Raw genomic sequence first — 14,973 nt, forward strand, 5'->3', positions numbered from 1 at the left:
GTTTGTTTTTTCCACAATAGGCATGCAGCTTAGTCTGTACTGATAGAAACTAGCTATAATTTGTAACTAGCATTCGTAGCTAGGGTGATATAAATCTTTATTTCAAACCTTGTGGAATTTTAAACTTCCTGCTGAAAACGTGCTCATCGTTTAAGGGTATATCTTCACTGTGCACTAGCACCTTGCAATAACAAGTTGCAATTTTGACACATGTTAGAGAAAGGTCTGATATGTAGTGTATGCAACTTCGCTTGGATATCAATCACTTGTCCCTTTTGTGCTACACCATTTTAAAAATCTGCCGTTTTCCGGTGATTTTTCAATTTCTTGCATATTCAGCCACATATATTATGGATTGGGTGATATATATATATATATGGCTACGGCAACATAATGTGTGCATACTGAGCCCACATCAGGGTTACCACATTCCTGGGTGGATTACAGTTGTAACAGCAGGCACCTTTTTAAGGCATATTTTTGGGTATTTTATTTGCTAACATAAACAAGCTGAGGGTATTTTGATACAATACCTGTGTTCCTTGGTTGTGTAAACATCACCAGGCTGTGATTTATAGTTCCAAACTTATTGAGTCCTGAAATTAGCTTTGAGCTCATTTCTCAGATTTGGGTCACATTTTCTGTTGCACGCCACCTTCTTCCAAAGGCTATTACTCTAGAACTATTTCTAGAAGGAACTTAATATTTGGAATACAAGCCTTACACACAGGATTGAACTTTCATGCCAAATTTCATCTAAATCCAAAACTATGAACTGGAAACTTTTCTGAAATTGTTTGATTTGACATGGAATGACCAGCAAAGAAAATATGAGTGTTGTTCGTGTGAGATAGGAAGGTGGTCCGAAGTTGTCATGTGTGTTAGTGGTTTAATGGAACCAAGTTTGTTGGTTAAGTATCTTGATTCTGTTATCATCCCATCTTTCGTACAGATCAAAGAAAGTCTATTTTAAAATATGAGCACTTTATTACTACAGAAAACAGGCCCACGTCTTAAGAGTTAGAAGCCCTTCATTTTGAAGCAGTGTCTCTTATTTGTTGTTGGAGCTTCACAATTCTATCAATGTTCTTTTTTTTTCCTAGGTTAATTTCACAGAGGCTACTAAACACCTTTACATCTGATAAACAACTGAACTGGTAGTCTGCATTTTCATTGTTATCAGGAAGTGGCCATATTTGTACAATAAAGAAATGCTGCAGGCAGCAGGCTCATCAGTAGGGCTAGAATTTTGATGCAAATGCATGTATTTTTTTGGTAAGGCAGAAACATTGCATAAGTAGATAGGAATGTGTTTTACACATAAGTGAATAAATTGGGATGCCTTTGTTAGGGCATTTATTTTTTTTGCATCTTTTGACTCTTTTTGGAGTAAAGGTCATTTTTTAAACTTTTTTACCCTTTGTCATTTTTTGGCCTTTTAAAAGTCATGTTATGCATTTTCTACATTTTGGTGAAAGAAGGGGCATTTTACATGCAAATGTAACCCTTTGAAGGAGAGAGGTTCCCGACTCTTGTCTCATTGCCTTCAGCGCAGTTCTGAACGACTGTGTTTGAAGAAACAAAGAAATTCTCTGCAGTATTGTTGATACAAGCTGTTGTGTAACAATGCAGCTTAAACAATGTGATTTCCCCCTCTATCAGTAAATATATCATCGCCAGACGGATCATTGTTAAAAAACCAGGGGTACAAAGGTTTGTGCTCTGTATCAAAGATTTTTTTAGGAAATAATTTGCACCCCATGGAATTGAAAGTGACTTAACAGCAAGTGATATTGTCCATTTCAAGTACGCTCCTCGTATGTCGGTGGAAGTCGAAAGAAGTTTTTCCATGTACAAGGCTCTCTTGTCCGACAACCATTCCCTTTTGAAAATTTGCATATGATTTTCGTTGTGTACTGCAAATCAGTACTTAAAGTGTAAAAGATGACAAAAAGTGAACTTTCTTACTTGTACTCCCATGCGCAATGAACATGTGATAAGATAATGTAACGTTAATTTGTAATATGAATTTTTCTTGGTAGTTTATAAATTTGCTTTACAAATCTTTCAGAATTTTTAGGTCATTTTTCCAAGTTTATAGGGCATTTTCTTGAATGTATTAGGTCATAAATGCATTTTTTAAAGGTAATTTTTTGGCAATTTTAAGGTCATCAAAATCCTAGCCCTACTCATCACATTATAAGCAGGTGAATTGAGGTTGTAAAAATAAAACACCTATAGAGCGTGGTAAAACGGGAATGTTCATATTTGAAGGGCTCGGGTGTAAAACATGGTAAGTGGCATTTTGGTAATTTTTTTAATTACAAAGTAACATGTGTCATCCTTTTATTATTGAGTGAAATTTCCATGTTATACAGTTTGCATTGGACTCAGTGAAGCCTTGTGAAATTGGTAAACACAATACAAAAACAATTTACCTACAGTGTAGCTTCTAATAACCATTTTTCTTAATGAACTCACAAATGACCAAAATGTCAATTACCATGCTTTACACCCGAGCCCTTCATTTGTGTAACAGTTTTGTAAATTGAAATAGTTAGTGAGATGTTTGTGCATCTTCAATATTCAATACATCAGTATTATTTTATTGACACTTGAAAATATTTGTTTGGTGAAACTGAATTCTGTGCAGTTAATTATATTTTGATTGTAATAATGAATTACTCATATATATATATATATATATATATATACACACACACACACACACACACACACACACACACACACACACACACACACACACACACACACACACACACACACACACACACACACACACACACACACACACACACACACACACACACACACACACACACACACACACACACACACACACACACACACACACACACACACACACACACACACACACACACACACACACACACACACACACACACACACACACACACACACACACACACACACACACACACACACACACACACACACACACACACACACACACACACACACACACACACACACACACACACACACACACACACACACACACACACACACACACACACACACACACACACACACACACACACACACACACACACACACACACACACACACACACACACACACACACACACACACACACACACACACACACACACACACACACACACACACACACACACACACACACACACACACACACACACACACACACACACACACACACACACACACACACACACACACACACACACACACACACACACACACACACACACACACACACACACACACACAGGGTGACTGGTAATTAGATGTATTCCCTGAAAGGGGTTAAAGTAGAGACAATTTGCAATAAATTTGACCATATGATACCCCGTCCGAAAATTAGTAGTTTTCGAGATAATCGAATTTCAATTGTTTTTTAAAAAATGACAATTTTCCACATAAAAATACGAATTGAGAAAAAACTGCTCATTGTATGGAACTTATTTCAGCGTTTTCTGATAGCTAACAAATAAGTGGTTTGTTGAAGAAAAAGTTTTTCCCAGATAACAATCACATGTAAGTAACGGGTGGGTCTAAACTTACAAGTGATGATAAAAAAATGCACCCTTAGTTTACTTGGTAACGTATTAATAACAAAAATGGTATGACACGAAGCGTACAAATTACTTTAATTACTTCCTTGTGTCATCTGCTATCCAACAAGGTACAAATGTTGCTAACATACACATTTGTGTACATGAAATAATACTTTATTCATGTGAACGGAATCAATAAACAATACAATTAAAGAACATTACACGTCTTGCTCAAAGTGGGCACATCCGTTACGAATGCAGGCACAGAGGTTTTTACGGACATTTGTTCTCTTAACTCGTGATGTGATGGTGTCCTTGATGTGTTGACCAGCTGTTAAGATTCTCTCCCTGAGCTCTTCTTGCGAGTTTACCGGTGTTTTGTCATGTGACTCCATATGTAAAAGTCGCAAGGCGTGAAATCGATCCGGGGATCGAGCTGGACAGTCATCATGATGATAAATCATGTCACGTCTTGTAGCTAGAGGCACATCCTTCAAAAACATTGCCATCCCTTTCCTCAAAAAATGTTCATAAGTGATGCCATTTAAAATTTGGGGCAGGAAAAATGGCTCAATCAAATGATTGTTGATGACGCCCATACATACTTCTGCCTGGGCATGCGATAGGGGCTGGCTGAAAATTACCCAAAGAAATGGATTTTCCGAGGTGGCCCGATTCCATGGCCGGCTCGATCCCCCGATCAATTTGACGCCTTGCGACTTTTACATTTGGAACCACATGACAAGACACCGGTAAACTCGCAAGAAGAGCTCAGAGAGAGGATCTTAACAGCTGGTCAACACATCAAGGACACCATCACATCCGAGTTAAGAGACCAAATGTCCGTAAAAACCTGCGTGCCTGCATTCGTAACGGAGGTGCCCACTTTGAGCAAGACGTGTAATGTACTTTAATTGTATTGTTCATTGATTCCATTCACATGAAGATGAATGAAGTATTATTTCTTGTACACAAATGTGAATGTTAGCAACATTTGTACCTTGTTAGATAGCAGATGACACAAGGAAGTAATTAAAGTAATTTGTACGCTTCGTGTCATACCATTTTTGTTATTAATACGTTACCAAGTAAACTAAGGGTGCATTTTTTTATCATCACTTGTAAGTTTAGACCCACCCATTACTTACATGTGATTGTTATTTGGGAAAAACTTTTTCTTCAACAAACCACTTACTTGTTAGCTATCAGAAAACGCTGAAATAAGTTCCATACAATGAGCAGTTTTTTCTCAATTCGTATTTTTATGTGGAAAATTGTCATTTTTTAAAAAAACAATTGAAATTCGATTATCTCGAAAACTACTAATTTTCGGACGGGGTATCATATGGTCAAATTTATTGCAAATTGTCTCTACTTTAACCCCTTTCAGGGAATACATCTAATTACCAGTCACCTTCTGTTTCTTCTCACACCGATGATGCTATAAATTAGCGAAAATTTTGAATTTTCCTACTGTCCGGTGAGTGTTTCCTTTTACCTTATTTGATTTTTATATATATATATATATATATATATATAAATCAAATAAGGTAAAAGGAAACATATATATATATATATACTATAGATAAAGGAAAAATAATAAAATTCATCATAACAGTATTTGTAAAGAAGTGTATAATAACAGGGAATGTAACTGTTTACATTAGAGTACTGCAATGAGTGTTTTTCGCTCGAGCGGAAAATAATTTGCACGGGCAACACTAGATGGCATGCAGAATTGATGTCTTACAATTGAGCAAAATACATTCGAACTCTCGAACCCTATTAGTGCACGTATTTCTGTCATTTGTCGGGTCCTCAAATATGGATCGTGAAGTAAAAAATAAGTGAACACAGTCATTATCTCCACCTTAAAATGCAGTTTTGTATAACTTACAGATATATGTGAAACTGAAACTGCCTAGGCTGACATTTTATGTTTCTACGATTATTGTCACATTAAAATGATGTTCGACTGAATGTTATAACTGCATTTAATTATTTCGCAGAATATGATTATCCTTTTCGGTAAGTGAACAATGATGTACACGTACTTCTTGCACTGTGATACGGTATTTGTAATTGCTTAGGCATGTCTGTCAGCATGTGTATCCATTTTACGTTTCGGTCTGTAGATATTGCATACTTTCATATATATTGTATTTGAGCCTTACATAATAATACCGGGTTTTCGTAAATGATTGTCGGGATTTCCTCATTGTTGTAATCGATCTGGGTGAATGACACGGTGAACACAAATGCACCATATTGTTGAGAAACTCAACAAGTTTTGTTCCTTATTTGTTTCATAGACCTCTGTTTCCCGATTCTGCTGCCAGGCGGCAGTTTTCTAAAATGGCGGATATTACTAGTGAGAAGGCATTCTGTGTCCTTGAATATCACGCAACGAGGTCCGTTACAGTTGTGAAACGACATTTTTGTGCGCGATGTCGGAAAGATGCACCGTCAGACAATTCGATTAGAAGGTGGCATGCACAGTTCAAAGAAAAAGGTTGCATTTGCAAAGGCAAAAGTAGTGGTCGACCATCAGTGTCGGAACATGATGTGGAGCGAGTTCGTGAAACCTATCTACGGCGCCCGTAGAAATCGATTCCTGCTGGATCCAAGGAACTCAACATTCCGAAGACAACATTATGGAGTGTTCTACGAAAACGGCTAAACATGAAACCATACCGCCTAAGTCTGCATCAAAAGCCAACACGTAACGACAGTCGTGTACGGGAAACTTTCGTCAGCGATATGCAAAATCTCATGGCTGACGATGACAATTTCATCGGGAATTTCGTTTCCACTGACGAGGCGACATTCCACCTAAGTGGAAAAGTAAACACACACAATGTGCGCATATGGGGAACGGAAAATCGTCATCAGTGTTGAGTTGGTTCGGGACTCGCCTAAAGTGAATGTTTTTTGTGCTGTGTCACGAGAAAGGTGCACGGCCCATTCTTCTTCATGGAGAAAACGGTTACGGGATTGACATTACTGGATATGTGGAATGAGTGGCTATCTTCAAGTGGAAGAAGATTCTAACACCTTCATCATGCAATTGGATGGAGCCTCACTTCACTTCCACTGTGAAGTGCGATCATTGCTCAACAGAACATTACCACAACGTTGGATTGGGCACGGGAGTGATGAGGATGAATACCTTTCATCATGGCCACCTCGTTCCCCTGACCTTTCTCCTTGCGATTTTTTTCTCTGGGGATATGTAAAAGATACAGTTTCCCATTACCCACTACCATTGAGGAACTGAAAACACGCATAACGAATTCCATCAACAGTGTTACACGTGATATGCTATCCCGAGTGTGGCAGGAAATGGACTATCGCTTAGATATCTGCAGGATATCGCGAGGCGAGCACATGGAACATTTGTGACTTTGTCATAAAAACTTGGTGAGTTTTCTAACATTTTGCAAAAAATTGCATGTATCTATCTTTATTATGTAAAATACAGTGCTTGTTTGTAACCCCGACAATCATTTACGAAAACCCTGTATATGGAATTATTATTTGAATTGTAATTGCATATAGAGTGGTATCCTTCCATGTATAGGTTTAAGGTTAACAGTGCTGCTTATTAGGCTCTGAAATACGGGACGTTGTCAATTATTCCACTACGAGTGCGGTACGATCGAGCGTGGGAGATTTGATCGAAAGTTGTCCAATGTGTTGTGCAATGCAGTACTCTAGTTTACATGCTATATATATTTAGTTAGATTTTTCTGCATGCCATTACCTATGTTGTTTAAAGTTTTTTTGGTAGGAAAATAATAACTGTATGAGTTATGTCCTATTTCTGTTGGAGAAATGTGATCATATATTTCATGTACACATGTGTAATTTATTTTGATATGGAATGTTTAAATAAAATTAACAAATATTTTGCACATCTATTCATTGTAACAGGATACACAAGGGGCATTCAAAAAGATTTCTCCTAACCTGCTTCCAGTAGGTGTATAGGGATGAAAGTGAAGGCCATGAGCTAATAACGGTTTCTTTATTTTATGGCTGTGAAAGTGTGAGAATGGAGCCAGTGGAGTACAAAACAGTTATCAGGTTCATGCATAGCGTTCCAACCTTGGAACATGGGGGATCTTATCAACAGATGAAGCCCCCCCTAATTGTAACTTTTGATGGTAGAGACGGCCCAGATTGGGCCAGGTACGAACACCTAGCTTCACATTAAAATAGACCAGGCATGTTTAGAGTTTGAACACTTGACTGAGCAATGAAAATGGCAGGTTAGGGCGAAGATGAACTTACCCTGCTCGGATTACAAATAGACCAGTAGACCCCGCTCTTGCTCCTCTGATGATTCCCAGTAAAAATACCACGTTCTACCTTTTCCACCTGCTTTTGTCTTCTCTCCTTGACCTCTCCAGACTCCCTGTAAAGGTGCGCTACCTTGCCGTTTCCTGTGTAAACTCTTATTCTACATTTTCCAAGAGCAAGGTCTGACAAATTCTGTCAGGGTCATTATTCATAGACGGAGCGGGTATGTTACGATCTCCCCTACACCAAACAATTTCCCAAATTGAAATTTTGTATAAAAATTTAACATGTAAAATTTAATTTTCTGCCATTCCCCAAAATTTATAAGAGTAGTTTATTGCATAAAAGGTTACAAAAAATGAAAAAAAAATAAAGTTGTTGGAACAGAAAGGAAAACACAATTGTTCGAGACAGAAAGATTTCCGTTGACACATGCTGGGAGAGTTAGTTATGAGCAAATGCTTACACATAAACTGCACATTCTCAGGCGGAAGTTGTAAACATTCGAGCGTAACGATCCATATGCCAGTGTCTTCTCTCCTCATAACAACACGGACAGATAGGAAGAGAGGCACCATGAATAGTGCTGATCAAGCGTCTGGCGTGACCCGTGAGATCTCTCGAGACGTTATGTTCGAAGGTCTCTCTCCTCCCTGGGACAACTGTTCTACAAACGATAGATGACCGTGGTGAACACCAAGCTTCCCTCACACTGAGACAGCGATGTACAAAGAAATGTAATTAAATCAGACATAGACGTTGAGAAATTTCCATGAAACTAAGACACAACACACGTTCACCAATTTGTACCCTTAACCACACAAATATGTTAGAAAGGAATGAGGAATAGATTTTCCACTTGCCATTGACGTTTGTTAAATACACTGCGAGGGCGTACCCAAAAGAAACCAGAAAGCATATCTGGCAGGAGACAGCCCGACGTACTTCCGACTTCCGCTGTGAGATGTAGTGAGGAGACACTATGTCGTGTCAGTGTCCTGAGCGCTGTTGCCCTGTGTAGACGTGGAGCTGTGCTGTGCCGCACGTTCTTTGTGTTGACAAACGTTTGCTGCAAATTTTGCTATGGCGGACCAGAAGGAACAGTGTGTGTGTGAAATTTTGTTTCCTATTAGGGAAAACTGCGGCTGAAACTGTAGTGATGCTTAAAGAAGACACCCTAGGTAAGTTGGTCAGTGGAAGACCAACTGCGATCTGAACGACCTGCCACAGCAAGAAATGACGAAAACATTAAGTGTGAAATGCTGTTTACAAATATTGTTGTCAAAGGTCAAACTGTTTAATCAGGATTTCTACATGGGTGTGTTGAGGCGATTGCGTGAAAATGTGCAGCGAAAATGTCCAGAAATGTGGTGACTGGTTGCTCCACCACGACAATGCCCCAGCTCACACTGCCGCGCGTGTCCAACAGTTTTTGGCAACAAAAAAAAAAAAAAAAAAAAAAAAAAAAAAAAAAAAAAAAAAAAAACCGTTGTTCCTTACCCTCCATATTCACTGGACCTTGTGCCTTGTGTTCTCCCGCATGAAGAACGAGCTCAAAGGCAAACGCTTTGCCGATGTGGCTTAAGTTCAGGAACATGCGCTTCAGACCTTAAACAATATCCCAGTTGAGGACTTCCAAAAATGTTTCAAGCAATGGGAACACTGTTTGGATAAGTGCATCGTGTCAAATGGACAATACTTTGAAGGAGACTAAGGTATTTGTAACTAAAAGTTGATAAAACTCATCTTTTTTGGCATATTCCGGCAATTTTTTTTGACAAATTCCAGTTTCTTTTGGGTATGCCATCATATGTATATGACATCATGAAACGCGAGATTCCTTCTTGCACAATATTCCAATTCAATAGCGTCAACAGTCCCAACACACATGAACCCTGTATTCTGCACTTCGAATGTTCCTAAAAGGCAAAAGACGTCCAACAAATTTCCCAGAGTGACTGCCTTTATATGGACCAAATGCCTCATCCTATGGGGTCATAAAGCACTGGCATAGGCACTTTAAATGTGGCTCCTATTTCTAGTTAAGCGCAGCCATTGATGGAGATGCTGTCAACCAAGATTGCCACATAACCATTCAAGAACTAGCTGACAAGAGTCCAGATTTGTGTGGGATCTCTGGGGGGGAAAAGTCATATTGGAGCATCTGCAAATGCAGAATGTTTCAGCTCATTGTCCTTACTGGTTTCTCACAGCTTTCCAGATAGACGACCGTGTCAGGTGCTCCTGCAAACTGTTACTCACGTTCCAAAAAACCAAGAGGACTTTTTTGCCAGAGTAATTACACTGTATGAGACCCATTTTGACCCAGAGACTAAAGCACAGTCCATGCAACAGAAGCACTATGGTTCGCAGCTACCCATAAAGGTATGTACTTAACACTCTGCTGGCAAGCTGATTCTCACAATGTTTTGAGACCATGTGACAACAGATTTTTTTGGCAAAAGGGACCACATAAACGAGACCTCATTGCTTGTGAAATTACAGAATACCAACAACAAGAAAGGTGTGCTTTTCCAAAAGTGTTCTCTCTTTCATATGCTGTCCATAATGCAAATGTTGCCCAAAGGGAAATAAGCTCCTGTGGCTATGAAATTCTACCCCCATACCCCTTATTCACATGACCTTGCACCATCTAACCTCCACCTCCCTCTTCCATGAAGTTATTTCTGAAAGGTAGGCAGGCACTTCTCAAATGGGGAGAGACTGATTAATGAGGTTCTCCGACTCGGTCCCAACCTGTGAAGTTCTATATAATGGGTCTGCACCACTATATACGATGGGACAAGTGTGTGGATTTGTGAATGTTTACATAAATTACATTGTCTAGGTGTACACACACATCACTGATATTAAGCACATTATTCCTTACCTTACAAATCCAGATTTTGAAGAGTGCTTTGTAATCTGCTTATAGACAGTACTTCCATTGTGTTTTAGGTGTCCATTACGGAAGTATTTCTCCCAGACATATCCGAACCACACCTCTATTCCAACATTCAACTAAACCTAAAGGACCACATCATTTTGTGCCAACTTCACCTCCAACCCTGCAAGTCAAACACTGTTGTCTGTGTACACCATCTTCGGTCTTAAGCTGAGGATGTGGCCTGCTATTGTGAATACAAATAATTTGTGTCTGGTGAGGGTTTAATTTTCTACTCTTTAAATTAGCTCTTCTGGTCTTCTTCCTTGTGTATACAATTTATAAATACTGGGTGATTCAAACACAAATGGACAATTTGTACCAATAACATAATAATGAAAAAATGTAATCAACCAGTGAGGGTGCAAAACCCAGCCAGTTTTGAAATATATTTTTTGATTAACTTCCAATGAGAGTGCGAGGCCACCCTTCTCAATATCTTTTCACTGAACTCTTCAGAGTATCTGGATCTTGAATTGGCTGTTAGTTCAATAGTTCCACTTGCAGGGAATTTCACCTAACGCACACACACACACTTCAGTTTGGTATTTTAACCTTTATCTTTTTTCTCATTTTTATCAATTGTGTGATTCAATGCAAATGTTCAAAATTAATTAGATTAACCAATGAAGGTATTACATGCTTTAAAACAATTAAAATTCAGGCTTAAGAAGTAATTTTCCTTCTAGGCATTTTTTACCCAGTGCTCGTCCATACATTATGGCAGAGTGCACTAGTCTTGACTTTTTTTCTTTTAAATTTATTGTTGCATAATGAAATAAACTTTTAAACTTAATAAAATTTATCAATGAAAGTATTATTTTTACATACCTTAAAACTATTAATATTCAGATTTGAGAAGCAATTTTGATTGTGGATCTTTACATCTTAGTGGAAAGTGCATGTCCTGCTTGGTTAAGCAAGGTTACATTCACACAACATTGTTGAATTACATCAACACTTGTTTGAATTTGCGACCACCACATTCAATGCAGGTACAGTATTCTATAATCAAAGGAACAAATTATCACAGGCATATCCTGAACCACATAAGATCCTGCTAGTTCCAAGTGCTTTTTGGCCATCCATCAGCAGGCCTGTACCAACACAGTGGGTCATGCCCCTCCTTCCTCAATCTATGAAATGTCTTAATTTGAACCTCTAATAACCTATGAAAATAACATTGATAACACTAGCCTGCAATGGTTCTGCAGTAAAAATGAAATTAGGTGATTCAAGTAGACATCAATGACCTAAATCTGAAAATAACATATTTGTGTATCATGTCCAGTTCTTGCACAATGTAAGTTTTTCCTTTATATGTGCAGTGTAGTAATACGTACTACCGCATGTTGCCACATTACACTGAATATGAACAAAGATATTGAATGAAACAAAAATCAAATGAGAAATACATTAGATATGATGCACAATGGCACTGTTGAAACATTTGTGGGTGTTACATGTTCAATGGGAAGATATGGAAAATAGAAATTGTAACAAACATTTTTGGAAATACTACACATAAGAAGGTCAAATGCTATTTTGTATCGATATCCCTAATCTTGTGCAACTGTTAGGAGAGGAAGCATATGATCCCAGTTCCTGGCATGTTTTTATAAGACTCCTGCAAACGAAGCCTTAAAGCCCTTTTGCTATACAATGGCAATAAATTAACATCCATTCCTCTTAACATTCTACATAACTAGCCCGAGTCATGAGAAACGTTGAAGTTAGTTCTGGACAAAACGTACCACGAGCATCAGTGGCAAATATGTGGTGACCTTAAAGTAATTGGCTTATTACTGGGACAACAGGGGTGATACATGAAATTTCCTGTTTTATGTGTGAGTGGGATAGTAGGGCCAGAGACAAACATTGGAATACTGTACATGGACCTGAAAGAGAGGAACCGGCACCAGGGTACAGAAATGCTACAAAAGCGAGTCCAGTAGATCGTGAGAAAAATCTCATTCCCCAATTACACGTAAATAAATAAAATTATGGAACAGTTTGTAAGGCACTAGACAAAAGTGGCCCATGTATCCAATACTTATGCATGAAATTTCCTTCAGGTATAAGTTCACAAGCTCAAGTCAGAGAAGGTGTATTTGATGGACCACAAATTCTTAAGCTGATGATTGATGATGCAACGCAGGGTGGCCACTCCAGGACCATAATATAATTCAAGTATAATTCCTGGTTTTCAAGGCAAATGAATGCATTTGCTGCCTGGTAGGACCCTGATTATCTCTCTGGAATGGATTGTATCACCATAGAACTGGGTTCACCACGATCTTCTTGAGGTGTAAAGAAAATACAGGCACTTACTAAAAACTATAACGTTGTATTATATTAAATATGTACACATAACACGTAATTACACTGTCCTGCACTCCTGCCTCAGTAAACTGTGTACAGGAAAACCTCGTTAATACGAAGTTCAAGGGACCAAAAAATGTCAACTTCGTATTAAACGACTTCGAGTTATCCAAACTTTTCAAGATGGCGCCTGTTTTCAGGTGTAAATAAAGTAGAGTATAAATTACCCTGACAAAGGATGTTTTATACTTGGTGGTAGCTCAGAAAATAAGCTTTATATGTACTATATAATAATATTGTACGTTTTAAAGAAAGTGTAAAAAATGTTACACAAAATGAGAACACGGAGCTTAACGCAGACACAAAGATTCCAAGGCGACTGTTAACACCATTTATCCTGCCTAGTTATACAACCGGTTATACACGGGATGCATGTTGTGGCAAAAAGTCTCTTAAAAAACGGTATTTTCTTTTAATTGTGCAAAGTCGTTGCTCTTCCACGAAATTCTTACAATTTTAGTTCATAAGAAACCCGTTTGCACGGAGACCTACAGAAAGGAAAACAATCTCATTTATTGCAAGAAGTGAAACTCGGAAGAATCTTGACAATAGTCCCACTGGCGCGAGCAAGAGACGGGAGATAATCGGACAGAATGAATATTGGATTTTAGGTGCGTTCACTAGAACATTGTCCGTTACAGGATTAACTGGTAAGAGAAGATGCTCTTGGGAGAGAACACAACCTGTCCCTGGAACAAAACATAAAAATCGGGGCTGTAAATTTCGTTCTGGTTCGGATGTCTAAAACACATCCTAAAAAAAATCACGTATTCTTTGCTTCAGTTAACTTCGAGCTCAGAGCTAGACAGATGGGTGAGACTTCCAGGCGCCACGCGTCTTGTATTTTGGAACATTCATGCGATCTTATCTCGCATTTCTCATCTAGCACTGGTGAATATTTCCAAGGTGGCGCATTCAGCGGGGAAAGAGCTTGACCTCCCATGCACATTAACAAAGAATGTCAATGTCCAGCAGGCATTTCGGGCTGCTTCCCTCTAGTTGTCAGCAGTTCTTAGGACAAGGAACCATGTCAAGGTCAAGTTAAAATAACATCCAAGCTCTCTCCACATTCGATCTTCTCTTGTCGACTTATGCAGGAGTCTGCTTCGAATTAAGCGAAACTAGTTTTGCGGAAGGGTCTTGTAAACAACTTCGTATTAAAAATTATCCGTATTTCGATTTATCCGTACTGAAATACATTATAAATCCTATCTTATCAACTGGGGAATGGGAAGAACTTCGGATTAAAGGGTACTTCGTATTAACCAATATCGTATTAACGAGGTTTTCCTGTATATGAAGTTGGAAGCCGGTGTTACAATAACACGTCACTAGTTCTTCACTGAATGATATCAGCTCTATAATGTTCCTGTGATATTGAACTCACTGCACTTCACTGATATGCCGAATGAAACGTAGCCACGTTAGGCTCACGTTTTTTGATTGACTTTCGGCTGCTGCCGGAGACGTCTGCACGAACACTGGCGGAAGTAAACTACCACGCAAAGATGGCGGCAACTAGGCACCGCACCTGATATGAACTGACCAATGGGAGTGCAGGTTTCTTAAAGCATTGGATATACACAAAATAAACAATTGAAGTTATATAGAAACAAATGCATAGCAAATTGAGCAAGAGAAAAGTTCTGTTATATGCGCAGATATAAAAGATATATTGTGGTTAGTTTTTAGAGATAAATCTCCAACAGCAAACTTTCAAAAAACTCAAAGCTACAAGATGAAATTTTCTCTATTTCAAGCTGG

The 14,973-nt window shown here is 38.5% G+C and overlaps 1 protein-coding gene across 1 annotated transcript in view; it reads left to right on the forward strand.

Annotated features, from left to right (window-relative positions):
* fy (fuzzy planar cell polarity protein-like protein) overlaps positions 1-2,692 on the forward strand; it is a 28,269-nt gene extending 25,577 nt beyond the window's left edge. The window contains exon 9 of the mRNA XM_083123207.1: positions 1,104-2,692. Coding sequence (XP_082979333.1) covers positions 1,104-1,161 — 58 coding nt within the window. The 3' untranslated portion in view covers positions 1,162-2,692. The remainder of the gene's footprint in view (positions 1-1,103) is intronic.
* The last annotated feature ends 12,281 nt before the right edge of the window (positions 2,693-14,973 follow it).

This window comes from Lepisma saccharinum, chromosome 5 (genome assembly GCF_977018435.1).
Source record: "Lepisma saccharinum chromosome 5, izLepSacc3.1, whole genome shotgun sequence".
Lineage (NCBI taxonomy): Eukaryota > Metazoa > Arthropoda > Insecta > Zygentoma > Lepismatidae > Lepisma > Lepisma saccharinum.